The 14,212-nt window shown below is 37.8% G+C and overlaps 3 protein-coding genes across 6 annotated transcripts; all 3 read right to left on the minus strand.

The window, feature by feature from the left end:
* Positions 1-261: 261 nt before the first annotated feature.
* Positions 262-2,268, minus strand: LOC109161518 (fructose-bisphosphate aldolase 1, chloroplastic). Its single transcript, XM_019309948.1, has 5 exons — positions 1,924-2,268; positions 1,553-1,822; positions 1,264-1,373; positions 796-1,156; positions 262-722 (listed from the first exon to the last, which is right to left on the minus strand). The coding sequence occupies exons 1-5, from the start codon at positions 2,095-2,097 to the stop codon at positions 444-446; spliced, it is 1,194 nt and encodes a 397-aa protein (XP_019165493.1). The 5' UTR covers positions 2,098-2,268; the 3' UTR covers positions 262-443.
* Positions 2,269-3,569: 1,301 nt separating this feature from the next.
* LOC109161491 (endoglucanase 24-like) lies at positions 3,570-7,794 on the minus strand. The gene is made up of 4 exons (XM_019309905.1): positions 7,149-7,794; positions 5,024-5,323; positions 4,465-4,626; positions 3,570-4,376 (listed from the first exon to the last, which is right to left on the minus strand). The coding sequence occupies exons 1-4, from the start codon at positions 7,566-7,568 to the stop codon at positions 3,768-3,770; spliced, it is 1,491 nt and encodes a 496-aa protein (XP_019165450.1). The 5' UTR covers positions 7,569-7,794; the 3' UTR covers positions 3,570-3,767.
* An 806-nt stretch (positions 7,795-8,600) lies between these two features.
* LOC109161492 (zinc finger protein GIS2-like) lies at positions 8,601-12,398 on the minus strand. Of its 4 annotated transcripts, XM_019309908.1 has the most exons (6): positions 12,182-12,398; positions 11,832-11,943; positions 10,669-10,860; positions 10,175-10,267; positions 9,204-9,781; positions 8,601-8,643 (listed from the first exon to the last, which is right to left on the minus strand). In XM_019309908.1, the coding sequence occupies exons 3-5, from the start codon at positions 10,776-10,778 to the stop codon at positions 9,235-9,237; spliced, it is 750 nt and encodes a 249-aa protein (XP_019165453.1). In that variant the 5' UTR covers positions 10,779-10,860; positions 11,832-11,943; positions 12,182-12,398; the 3' UTR covers positions 8,601-8,643; positions 9,204-9,234. The 4 variants fall into 4 exon arrangements, with proteins under 4 accessions (XP_019165453.1, XP_019165451.1, XP_019165452.1 ...); XM_019309906.1 differs by lacking the exon at positions 8,601-8,643 and having other exon boundaries at positions 8,918-9,781; positions 12,182-12,397; XM_019309907.1 differs by lacking the exon at positions 8,601-8,643 and having other exon boundaries at positions 8,942-9,781; positions 10,669-10,864; positions 11,840-11,943; positions 12,182-12,397.
* Between the last annotated feature and the right edge of the window lie 1,814 nt (positions 12,399-14,212).

Raw genomic sequence — 14,212 nt, forward strand, 5'->3', positions numbered from 1 at the left:
ACAAATATATCTTGTCACAAAAGTAAATAAATAAATAATGTGTTTCCTTTGTGATATATATTGATGCTTAGACTTTTAGAGATCCAACACCTACAATTAATTAATTTGTGTATGAAGATTTCTTTTTGTTTTTCACAATCACTATTCAAAAGTTGCACCAGAAATGACCATAAGGTAAATCATAGCCGACCAGCTCATCAAACCATAAAGTTTAATAGATTGCTCATTTGAGAGTGAAAACTTATAATACTGTAGTTAGCAAGTAACAATCTGACCAATTTAACAATCGGGCAAGGAGCGGGTTTATTAATTAAGTGGTTAAAAGGTACATGCAGGAACAATAAACAAAATTATTACTCCATAATCTTCTCGGCCACAGCTATTAACAACATCTAGCTAGCTAGTTTCTCATATCATCATCATCATCTTGTAATGCAATTAACTTAGTAGGTGTAGCCCTTGACGAACATTCCCTCTTTGGCCTCCTCTGATTCTCCCTCGCCGGTGTACTTTCCGAGCTGAGCCAGAGAGTTGGCCTTGGCCCTCACCAGCAGTGCATCCTGCGCCGCCTTCACGTTCTCCGGGCGCCCTCCCCATGTCTTCAAGCACGTGTTCTGGAGTGCCCTAGCGTACGAGAACGACACGTGCCATGGGTTCGGAGATTGGTTCATGGCGTTCAAGTTCAACGTCGCCTCCACCTCTGACTGCCCTCCAGACAAGAACTGCACACCCAAACAATAATTATAAGTTCATCAAATTAATTATAATAAGAATTTATTAAAGTTTGAGACTTGCCATGATTCCAGGGACAGCGGGTGGGATTCTGGTTTGAAGAAGCTTGAGGGTGTACTTGGCAACTTCCTGAGGAGAGGCCTTGTCTTTGCATTCGGCGCCGGGAGTCACCATGCTGGGCTTCAAAAGAATACCCTCAAACAAAACATTGTTCTGAGCGAGGTAGAAGAAAACCTCAGCCCACACTTTCTGGGCAACCTCAAAAGTCCTCTCAATGCCATGCTCACCGTCAAGAAGGATTTCTGGCTCTACAATTGGAACCAAACCACTTTCCTGAGAAATTGCAGCATACCTAGCCAACCCCCAAGCTGCTTCCTTCACCGCCAAAGCAGACGGTCCATTGGGAATGCTCACAACAGTACGCCTAAACACACACAATTTTAGTACAACATTGTGTGTATATATATATATCATATATATCAACTAATTAAAAGTACAAAAATACACATTTATATTTTATATTATGCTTACCATTTGGCAAAACGAGCACCCTGTTGGTAGTAGGCAGCAGTGCGGGAGGCAAGTCCATCGAGACCTTGGCACCAGGACTCATCGTTTGACCCAGCAAGGGGAACCAAACCCTACCCATCCACCATCGGAGAAGAAAGAAAAATGAATAAAATGACTAAAATACTCTCACTATTTTGGGTTTGGAGTAACCAAAATTGATAAAAATTAAATAATTACGTGACAGTTTTGAAATTAACAAGACTCCAATAATCATAGGATTAAAAAGTGAAATTAACTACTTAATTAATACCTTGTCAACTTTGATTCCAGGTACTATGTTTTGGTCAATAAGAACGTCGACCATCTTCTTGCCGTCGGTGGTGGATTGGTAGAGGGTTTCCTCAAAGAGGATGGCGCCGGAGATGTATTGGCCCAGTCCAGGAACCGTGACGAGAAGGGTACGGTAAGCTTGCCGGTTTGCCTCAGTGTTCTCCAGCCCAATCGAAGCCAAACGCTTTCCGCAAGTTGCATTTGACTCATCCATGGCCAAAATCCCACGCCCTGGCGATGCAATTGTTTTCTACATTCCCCAATTCAACCACGCCACATTACATGCATGTATGTTAATAATTATATATATTGCTTATGTAATTTCACTTAATAATCAGAGTTAGTACTTACGGCAGTCTTAACGAGCTCATCGGCGTAAGAAGCACGGACTGTGAGAGAAGAGGCGACGGCGGCGGGAAGGCGGACGGCGGCGACGGAAGGTTGACGGAGGTTCTGGCTGCCCTTGACAAACTCCGACTTGCCCAGAACTACAGATGACGACTTGAGAAGCGAAGCTGACGCCATTTCTTTCTAGTCTTCTCAATCTACTAGCTTAATTAGCCAAGTTTTGCTAGCTATTATTCGATCTTATCTCCTCCTTTCACCGGCTCTGATCTGATCTAAACCCCTCAGCTCTCTACCACACACGCATGCACATACACGAGCAGTGTCAGATTTATAACTGTGCTGATGAACGAACAAATTAAAGATGTCGCGTTTGCGGCTGTTGTGCGCCCACCAATCATCGTTCACCATGTCAGCAGCCCTTTTTTGTCTGATTTGCATGCTGCACTGTACAAGTGATTGGATCCATCGGAATCCATTGAATTATTCCCACCTCAAAATTATACTATACAGAAAAATTTGTGAGGATGGTGCATGTTCTGGCCTAGATATTTTCTATCTAATTCATTGTTTCAAGTTTTGACAGGTGCATCCCAATCAACATATACAGTGCAAACCAGCAGAAACCAAACCAAATATATGCCATTGAGTGATATATTTATGGTCATGCATGGTTTAGTTCCTGGACCATAGTCCACACAATAATTTATTTGTTATGATTTTTAGTATATTAAAAATGTATTTTTGTTATGATTCACGTCTGACCATAGTATACACAATAATTTGATGTTAAACAATTAACCTCTGTTCATATTTTCAGCTTGGATTCATGTCTAGTTCATTCCTGTCCATATATAGACTGGCCATCTGGAGATTTTAGGCCTCTTGTAAATAGGGCCCAATGACGGGTAAAAAGATCAAAGTACAAGCCCATATTTTGTGGCTTATATTCAACAAGAACCACTAATCAACAGATTCCCGTGGGCCACATAATCTTGGACTCAAGATTATGAACTCAACAACAATCTTGGACCTATGTGAGAAAATGGGCCATTAAGTGATCTCAATGTTGGTTTTCTCGTAGCTTCGATTTCATTCTTTTGATTAGTTATGGTTCACAGAAAGAAATAAACAATTATAACGTGTGACGGGAGTTAAAATGAGGAGACAAATGTGCCATGGCCCAACCGACACATTAATCAGTAGCGGAGGGATCACCGTTGTGATTACAAGTACGGACTCCGATCCGGTTGCCATGGCCCAACCGACACATTAATGTGGGATCATAATTTAGTTGGTAGATCATCAGTACAGACTCATCACGTGTAATCTAAATGTTCAAAAGTAACAAGTTGTTGTTACATTAAGAGAGGTGGTGTTTGGTAAATAGTTGTTAGCGGATAACTGATAACTGATTGTATTAGTGGGTTTAAGTAATTGATAACATTAACTTATTTTAAAAAATTGTTTGATAAATTGATCGAAAAAGTTGATTTGAGAAACTTTTTAAATTTTAACATTTTGAAATAATTTACAAAAAGAAACTAATTAATCAAACACAGAAGTAACTAAAATAGTCAAATAAACAAAAATTATGTGATAAATTAACTATGTTACTAAACAGTGAAAGAGGACAAGAACTAAGCTTTTGATTTCCCATAAAAATTTGAAGCATAATAATGTAATTGAGAAAATTACATTACACATATAAATTATAAAGACTCTCCTCTTCCCTCTTTGACTTACCAGAGGTGAGAGATTCTATCTTTTGTTCACCTACACACATGAATGCAAATACCCAATCGATCAGTAATTCACCAACTCTGTACAGATGCCATTTACTGATGATCTTAATTACTGGGATAATTAGCGGCAAAGTAAGCAAGGGCGCCAACGAACGGCGCGTTAATGTAGGTTGTCGGCTCCGACTTCCGAAAATCGTCGCGGTCATCGTCGTACTCATCGTTCTCCCCCGGCCCGCCGACGATCGCCCCGACTAACACGTTCGGGTTAGGACCCGACGAGTTGAAATAGACGGATCCCTCTTTGCATGCTATGAACTGCGGATGATCCTTGGTCGAGGGGAGAGACGAGCCGCGGTGATGAATCCGTTGAGGATAGTAGTAACTGTACCCGACCATGTACGAGATTCCTTTAGGGTTGTCGCCTAAGATGTAATCAACCTGCCGCTTAGCCACTTCCCGGAGCATGGCGGGGCTGACGCTAACGCTGCCGCAGTTCACGGCCTGCGACGACCGCTCTAAGGAGGCGGCGTAGACCAACAACATCAGACTCACTAAGGTTGCGTGCTGCAGATTGCTGCCGCCGGGCTTGTAAATCAGGCCGCCCGGCGTGTATTCGATGTGGGACGACGGCGATTCCGGGATCAGTGTGCACATGAAGCTATCTGCTGAGGCTTTATATGATTGCAAAGAATAGATGTTCCCTTCCAAGACCTCCTGCATATATGCATTAAATTACAAAAACGATGAGAAACTTTTGACGGTCTAAATATAGTGATTTAAATTAGTTAGCTCAAAATTTAACCTTAGAAACTAGAACGTTTAGTCCAGCATACTTGTTGTCCCATCCAAATTCGTTAATGTTGTCATTAGCACCAAGAGTTTGGCCATTGTTTTGCAGGTAATTGAGGTAAGTATCACCCTGAGTGGCCCTCCTTAGCCATGCTGCTGCCCAAAGCAATTCGTCCTGCAATTCAATATTCAACATATGTTATCCTGACCTAAAAATCGACCTATGCTGCGAACTAGGTGCTAGGCGTCCCTATACCGAGACGATTTCAACTCTAGAGGACTTTTAGTTGGGTAACCGACTAATCCGCCGACTAGGTATCATAGGAGCCGACTCAGCCGAGTTGAGCGTCTAACTCGGTCGAGTCAGACGCCTAACTGGACCGAGTCTGCGCTCAACTCAACTGAGTTTAGAGGATTATAATAGTCTAATAACTCTTAGCCCTAAGTGGAAAAGTGTCGTCTAGGCTATGCCAGGAGCCCCCGGGCACCCAACTAGCCCCTAATGCCTTCTGCAACATTGATCCTGACAAAACTCAAATAATATAATTTTTAATTTGTGACGAAAGACTTGCCTGATATCCATCAAAATCACAGTAAAACGGGCAAACGCCACCCCTAATATTAGAATTGTCACTATAAGCTCCCCGATAGGAATCTGCGAAACTGAACACCCGTGTTGCGGTTTGCAACAGAGTATCAGCATATCCGGAATCGGAAGATCGGAATGCCATGGATGAAGCGGCCAAAGCAGCCGCTGTCTCTCCGGCGACGTCGGATGCCGGATTCGGGGCATCCACGGCGTACACCGTCCGAGCTGTATCCATATCTTCCGGCCTTTCCCAACAACTATGGTCCGATATGGGATCACCAACCTGTAAATCATTAAAAATATATACATACATTCATTATTCAATATTCAAAGAAAACCTAACGAATTTCTATATGCAATTACACTGTTAGAGGACCTAGTGGACCATCGGACCAAAAGCATCCAAAGAATGGAATCCCATACTAATGTTAATATTAATATCAAGATAAATGTTTGGCTGGATCAAATATATTTCTATAAGCAATCACACACCCGGAATAGGCCGCTCATATGATACAGAATTGAGATCTAGGTTCCGTCTAGCATACTTATGAGATAGCTTAAGTTGAAAGTAAGTTAGTAGCTACTAATTTATTTTTTAAACGCTATTTAAGATAACATTTTAGAATAAACTATTATTTTATTTGTATTTTAAAATATAAGTTATAAGATCTTTGATAGTCTTAATAATCAACTCCCACATAAGGGGTAGGTGAATCATTATGACTCTTAAGACAAGAGATTTCACCTTTATGGACAAATGAAACCCATTTACATGACATTATTTTATAGGTATAATGTATTAAAGAATTGTGGCATATTAAAGTTACAAGTTGGATTGGTGATTGGGTAAGTAAGATAACATAGAAATTAGAGAAGCACGCACAATTAGGTAACTTTGTTTAAAGAAAGATTCGAGGATGTGGACCCAAAATGTCGTATTAAAGAGACAAATATACATTCATCAACTCACTCAACCACACTTCCCCACTGACAAAGAAGTAAACAGTTGAGATGGTAGGTCTACTGCTCCACTCCTGAATCATGACCCCTTAACAAAAAAGTATTTATTAAAAAACAAAAAACAACTGCCCTATTTCTCACCACACAATTTCCATACACATAACACATGCATATGTATTGAAATTTTTGTACAAAATCTTATATATTTTTAAATAACTCAATTTGATTCAACCACCAATCAATACTTGTTGAAGGAGCCAAAAAAAAAAAAGATAAATATCGATATTATTTTTTATATTAAACTACACAAGATAACAATATTTTTAGTGAAAACAATTTTATTTTTCTCTATTTAATGTGGAAACCTACCATCCGGCCTAAAAACCTAGAACATCACAAATAAACAGACTAAAAGCAGACCTGTCACAACCTTATATTAATGAGACATCACACTGGTAGTTAACTAGAGCTGTATTCCGTTATATCCCGAGTTTCCTTTTATTCTTCTTTGTATTATTCTGTAATTTTTTAGTGCTATTGACTCTGTTACAATGTAATATCTGTTCATAAATACTTTCTCAATCTTGAAGCACAAAAAGTCAATGTCCCCATTGCGTTCAAACCTATGACTTTCATTTTAAAAACAGTTATGTCGCTTGACCAAAAGGTTTTTGGCTTCTACAATAATATTATTCACTATAAAGTAGTAACATAGAAGTTGAAATACTTAATTTCTTTAAATTTCTGCCAAAAAAATTTGTAATATTGCCTTACCAATCTAATGGGGAGTAAGTACAAATTCAATGGAATCAAACATTATTAGCAATAGTTGGGGGGTATGCTATCATTACAATTGGCTAATCCAGTACCTACCCCAATCCGACGAGCTATGGTGTACTAATATTATTATTATTATTCATTTTACACGTAATAAATGTACATTTATTATTTGGGAAAAGGAACATATGGGGACTAATATAAACAACAAATGGGTTATGGGTAGCCACGAAATTAGATTAAAAGCAATGCGTGCATGAGGGACATCGAAAATAATGTTTGATCAACGACAGGGGCCCACAGTAACAGCTTTGGATCGCACTAAATTAATTAAAGAAATTGAGCAATGCTTAAGGAGTAAACAGAACCTGAACGAAAATGCGGTTGGGTTGGGAAACAGTTTTGAGGAGATAATCGGTGGCCCATTTAATGGCGACCAACGTATTCTGCAACTCCGACGCCGGCATGTACTGACCAAATTCGATCACGCTCCACGCGAGCATTGTGGTGGTGAAGGCCATCGGGAAACCAAACTTGACGTTATCGCCGGCGTCGTAGTAGCCGCCGGTGAGGTCTGTGTTGAACGACCACCCATCGCCCAGCCCGGAATGCCCCCGCCAGGTCATCCTCTGCTCCGACGGCAAGTAGCCGGAACGCTGACCCTCGAAGAACAGTATGCACTTGGACAATGCGTCGGGGTAGTTATGGTAACTGGATTGCGTAACGTCGAGAAGCAAAGTTGTGAAGAAGAAAAGAATGAGAAAACGAAAAGACATAATTAGCTTCATCGCTGGGTGATTGGGCGGGTAGCGATGAGCTATAGCGGTGAGTATACTATATATCAAGGATATAGTGAAAACTGTTTTCTTTTAATTTTTAATTGGTTATGTTTATGTGGAGATATGAAAGGTTTCACGGGAGAGAGGAGACACGAGAGGGGATAGGGAGAGGGAGCGAATAATCGCCGACACGCGAGTCAGTTAAAATTCACATGTAGCAAAACAAGTGCATCTTTTTCCCCATTTGCGTAGGGTCGGCCTTTCCTTTGTGTGGGACCGTTTTTGTATTAACTCTAAATCATATCAATCCTCATTATGTTGAATCTTATGTTGAATCCCCAATACCAAGAATCTCCAAATCCCGACATGACAAAGAGATGATATAAATTACAGTGACTTAATGACTCAGCAGATAAGTCAAATGCTGATGCACATAAAAGATCTATTCACTTTGAGCATAATCTTCATATTGTCGCTGTTGAGTACTGACTACTGAACCAGTGAGCTAAACTCGTGCAAATTTTTTTTTTTTATTTTTTGTTTTGTTGGCCCATAAGAATGGAGTGGAGTAGGAAAATTTGGGGGAGTAAAATGGATTACTATTATTTTGACATACCATTTTACACAAATATATCACAGATTATGTCCTTTTATTGTGGCAATAGCACAGTGACGGACACGTGATAGTAGATCAGATTATCAGAAGAAGAACAAAGCTTGTCCAGTGAAAGCCAAAGCGCACATACAAGTGGACTCTTGTTTGTTACTCCAAATACATTCCTACATTATTATACTAGTACTAGTAGTAGTGGGCAGTAATCACTCGTCGTTATGGTTACGTAGGTCGGCGGAAAGTGAATTACTTTTTCGACTTTTCGGCTGGAAGTATTCCTCTACTGGAATCTTTCTTTGCCGGAAAGACAAGCAAGGATAACAATTCAATTCCCAGGAATCATTCCGATTCCTCATCACTGCATTACCATGCACCACTACTATAGTACTATCATCTCAACATCACACACAACTACGTTCTTCATAGTTCACGCAAGTATTTTTACCACTTTGGCCCTGCTTCATACATTTACTGCAGATTGACAAGCAAAGAGTAAGTTAAATGCAACATTAATTTAAAAATTTGCAAATTTCTCATCTAGTTCACAATTGTTAAGTTGCAAAAGGAGAGAACTGCTAAAGCCTGGGCAACAAGGTACCAAATAATAATAATAATAATAATGAAGACGAGAGGTATTGCCAAAACAAGAACAAAAACAATGACTACGTGAAAAAGATATCCCCACATTTCAAATCATTATCAAGACTTAAGCCGCCACAGAGGAACAGAAGCACATTGTTATGCATGTTCTAAACAAGTAAACATGGTGTGATCATCTTTCCTCAAACAATATTTGGAATTAGAAAAAATAAAAATTGCTAGTCCTAGGTTCAGCCCAAATGTCATGACATCACAATGGACAGCTAATAAAATATTAAAATCAGCAAAATTTCAAGCAGAATCACAAATAACACCTCACTGTAATGTTCTAAATAAAGTTGGTAAAGATACTGATAACGCCAATAAAATGGTTTCAAAAACTCAACAACCAAATTATTATGGAAACCAAGGGACCACATCTGGCTAAGTACCGTTCATTCAACGAATATCCGTTTCATCCAATTAGTACCTCCTGGGGAAACGGTCCATAAATCTTCCCGATGGGCACTCATAAGCTACATGTCCTCTTCCCCCGCAGTTGTGACAGATCATCATGGTCATGCAATCCCGACTCATGTGGCCTACCTGATTGCAGTTCCGACATACGATGTCACGAAATCCAGCATCCCGATATCCACCAGCACGAGGTCCAGGACCCCTCTCTTCAATGGTTCCAGCCTTTGGACAATCTCTAGCAACATGCCCAGATATATTACACAAATTGCACACGGGATCATTTTGACAGTCACGGGCAAGGTGACCTGTTTTCCTACAATTTTTGCACGCCTTGTCATTTGTGCAGTCAGCTGCAATATGACCTTGCTTAAAGCAGTTGTTGCAAAGCCTCAGATCACCAGGCGGCATAGGAGGAGCCGTGCAGTCTCTTGCACGATGTCCTGCTTTCCCACAAGTGTGGCAGATTCCTTCATTTGGACAATTCCCAGCCATGTGGCCAGGTTCTCGACAGTTCCAACAGAGTGATTTTGTAGTGCACTCTGATGCAATATGCCTGGTTCAGATTAAAAAGTATTAGCACACTACATACCAATGATTATGCTATTAACACCAATCGCTGAGCAATGTGCCCATCACCAAGTTGCCATCTATCACATATTCAATACATTGTCCATCTAAATATCAACTAAAACAAATTGGAACTCAACAATTCCTCCACAATATAAAGGAAGGGAAAGATGAACAATAATGCAAATAGGACAGGTACATATGTTGGGAGCGAGCATGTAACAACTATAGCAGCAGTGAATTTTATTTGAGTCTCAAGATACATATCATTCTTGAGTTGGATGCAGGTACTACAATTTCAGCACAAGAGAAATGAATTGAGCAAACATGTAAAGCTAATCAATACGCATAATTAATAGAAAAATTACAAGGCACGTACCCAGGAAGGCCGCAATTGTGACATATTGCCACATTAGGGCACTCTCTAGCAAAATGACCTGGCCTTTTACAATTCTTGCAAAGACTGTTCTGGCTGCAAAGGAAAAATAGCAATTGATTTAAAGACAATAACAGCATGGAAACATGCAATTGACATATTAGTATAACATTTCTTTGACTAACTCAGAAAATCTTTTACAAGCAGAATTGTTTAAGTGGCAAATGTAAAATGCACATACACCAAATGAATATTAATTAGTCAAGAAAAAACATGGAATTCATGCTACAATTGAGAATCTAGGTCGTAGTACAGGTAATTCCACTGCATTACATGAATGCAGTGAACGAAATAACCCCCAAGAAAAATAATAATCAACATTAATTTACATTGACAGCACAACAATGATTTCCTTTTTACTCCAACCAACATGTGCTCCCAGAATATATCTGAAATAAAAACGTTAAGCAACATATTATGACTGAAATCCAAAGAACCTGAAACCCCGACGTGACTCCCGCCTATATGGTGCATCACGGTAGGAATAACGCTGAGTACGGATCTTGCGATCCATTGGGCTCCTGCTTCGGCTTCTGTTGTCTGGCATATTCAAAATTCTCACACTTAACCAACCACTAACAACCTGCAAATATAACCACACCACACCACACCAGGCTGCTGCCTCCTCCCTGTCCACCACAACCACACACCCAAGACCACATGAATGAGTCCACAATAAATGTTACTCCACACCATTTCAAAAACCAAATCCCAACACCACCAGATATTAACATTTATATATTATCAATGAGAAAAACCACTTAGAAATTAAGGTAATAAACTCCAAGAACTTGCTACTTCTACAAAACCTCTCCCTTAACCAAACCCCATACACCACAACAGCTCTTTCAACAAAAGATTCCAAGATAAGCATCCATTAGCAAACAACTCAGTCCATGACAGCTCAAGAATACTCCAGCTTTATATATATAATCGGAGAAGGTTTCTTTAGACTTTAGGCATCAGCACACTAAAGCTATCAACTGTAAGATGCATTATTTTAGAAGTCATGATTTTGGAAACTAAAAAATCTGCCCAAATATAACATCTATTGAATACATAATAGATTAAATTCCCATTTCCCTCTCTAAGCTGCTGAAGAGACAAGCAGTACATGAGCTAGACCTAGAAAAGAAAAAAGAGCCCTATTTGGAATGGAAACCACTTCAGACTGAAGCATCTGTCAAAAGCTTTCATGAGTCAAACAGCTGAAACCCAGTCTTAACAGCAACATAATTGCTGTCATCAAGCTAGTTGCAGCTTTGACTCGTTGTATGGTTGAAAGTATTGCCAAAACCCCAAGGTCCAGTCTCATATTCTGCACGTGAGAGAAGCGCAAAATGATGGAGAAGGAAGGCCACTAAAGGGACTGAGATAAAGCAGTAACCATTTAATCATTTTTGGCTTCAGATGTAGCTCAGGCAGGAACTTTCCAGATATCCTTAGTATCCATACTTGCCATAATTCATGTTACTATAAGAACATTAATGCAGCACATATACAGTTAACTCGAAAAAAAAATAAACAATTTCAAACATATAGGAAACAAAATAAAAGCACACACATAGCCCCCTAGTTTGTTCAGAGATTTATTGTTCACCTGTCTGTATTACAGCTTCTTGGCTTTAGGATAAGTTATGGGAGAAACCAATATATTTTCCTTCAGCAAAGTTCCTCCTCCTCCCACCGTTTATTTTGCTTTGGTCAAGACACTGTAATATAACAATGATAAGTATTAAATATCAAACGAGTTCTATCAATAACTGGAGTTCAAAAAAAAAAAAAAAGAAAAAAAAAGTGACTTTAATGACTTAGAAACCCTAATGACCACAATTAATAGCTAACTCGATTTTAAGAAATACAAAATAAGTAGCATTTGCTAATCCTGTGGTGTTATCGAAAACAAAGATAAAACAGCAAGAAGGATTCGTTGAAATGAGGAGAAGATACCTGAAAGTGAATCGAGGTAGGGAAGACTGTCGATCTGGTGGCGGAGGTCAGCCCGGAGCTAATTGAGGGAGAAAATGAGAGAAAACAGAACAGAACGGCCGCGCCAAGCGAGTTGGTTTCTGAACGAAATGGACGAGCGGACACTGCGACGCCGGCTGGTTTTGGATTATGAAATCCCGTTCGGATTGAACAATAATACGAAGTACCTTGGCTTGGAGGCTTGGACACAGGGACTTTGGGATTACATTTTTTCCCAACATGAATTTAAAAATAAAAAATAAAAAAATCCCAAACTTTTTAAGAAAATATAATTAAATTTTCGATTTTAAAATTTAAAAAAAAAAAAAAAAACAAAACAAAAATCAAATATGTCAATGAGCTAAAAACATGTGTAATTTGCCTCCTTTGTCAGCAAATTTATACTTATTTCAGTAATTAATGATTTAATGTGTCAATTGGTATGTAAAATGATTTTATTAAAATTTGTCTATAAACTCTCATTTTCAAATTATTATACCTACTAGAGAGTTGTTTCCAAAAACAAAAAAAAAAAAAACAAAAAAAAAAAAACAAACAAACAAACAAAAATAAAAAGAAAATGTTCAAAATGTATAATACAATGTTTTTTTTAAAGAATAATATAATACATTATATTTATAAAGAGGCGTCGCTACATGACTTCAAATATTGGTAGTTTTTCATTAACTAATTATATTTATAATTTTGTACAAATTTGGTAAAGATCAATTTAATAAAATTATGAGATTATATTTCCAAAATCTGGAAGCTTGCTTTCGTCATTATCAAGATAATATTATTTGAGGCAAAGTGCATAGTGTTAGTAATTTAGTATTGGTGATGTGTGATATAGTTATTGTGATATTCATTAGTAATCATTGGGTTTGGCATATATGGTTATCAAAATAACCAAAAATTTGAGTGTTCAACCAAAACTTATTCAAAATTATGTGAAATGTGGATATTGATATATTATAAAATTCATCAACATTCGCATGAGATGCAATTGGCATGAAATGCCCTTACATAAATAATTAAGTTTTGAAAGATTAGCCAAAGTTAACTTAGAATTAGGTAAAATATTGATATTGGCTTATTAAAAATGCATGTGATAGAAATATCCAAATTAATGTAAGTGTTATAAAAAAAAAAAAAAAAAAAAAAAAAAAAAAAAAACATGTCAACCATAAATAATAATTTCAAATTTTCAATGCGAAGAAAAGTTATAAATTTTGATATTAGAAACTCGTTTTTTTTTTTTAAGTCAGAATGTAATATGGTTTTTTTTTTTTTTTTTTTTTTTGGTGATAACTCGAAAGTGATTATTTTTCTTATAAAGCTTATGGAGCGATTAACTATGCGATGCAAGGCATTCTAATATATAAATTGAAAATTTTGTATATAGATTCAATTGTGTATCAATATTTGAAAGGGTATTCTCAATGTGAATATTACATGTCATTTTTTGTGTTCTCAATTTTGACAAAAATATTGTTGTCGTCGTTGTTGTTATTATTATTTTAGGTATATCATAATAAAAATCTCCATGAGATCCCTATCTTATTCTTTATACATCAACCCCATCATCAATTGTAGGAGGTATTGTATAGAATTCAAATGGCACTTCATAATCACTATTGCCCATTTACCAATCTAACTGATGTTAGTGATGTGGTCTGCACATATGTTCCCATCCCTCAACGTGTGATAAATGTTCTTGATATTGTTCATGACTGTCAGGCTTTGGCAATATGAAACAAGTGTCATCAACACTTGATCAACTTCACGATCTCCGAGCAATTACTAATATAAACTATAATTATATATTATTGGGAAAAAGGGTCAAATAAGTCATTCAACTTTACTCAAAAAGTTAATTATACACTTAAATTTTCAAAATTTGCAATTAAATCACAAATATGTTATTTTGAAGCATTTAAGCCTAGAAAATGATTGATAACTTGCAATTACAAGTTACATATGGTTCCGACAACCTTTCATACACTTTCAAAC

The sequence above is a fragment of the Ipomoea nil genome, unplaced genomic scaffold (genome assembly GCF_001879475.1).
Source record: "Ipomoea nil cultivar Tokyo-kokei standard unplaced genomic scaffold, Asagao_1.1 scaffold2922, whole genome shotgun sequence".
Lineage (NCBI taxonomy): Eukaryota > Viridiplantae > Streptophyta > Magnoliopsida > Solanales > Convolvulaceae > Ipomoea > Ipomoea nil.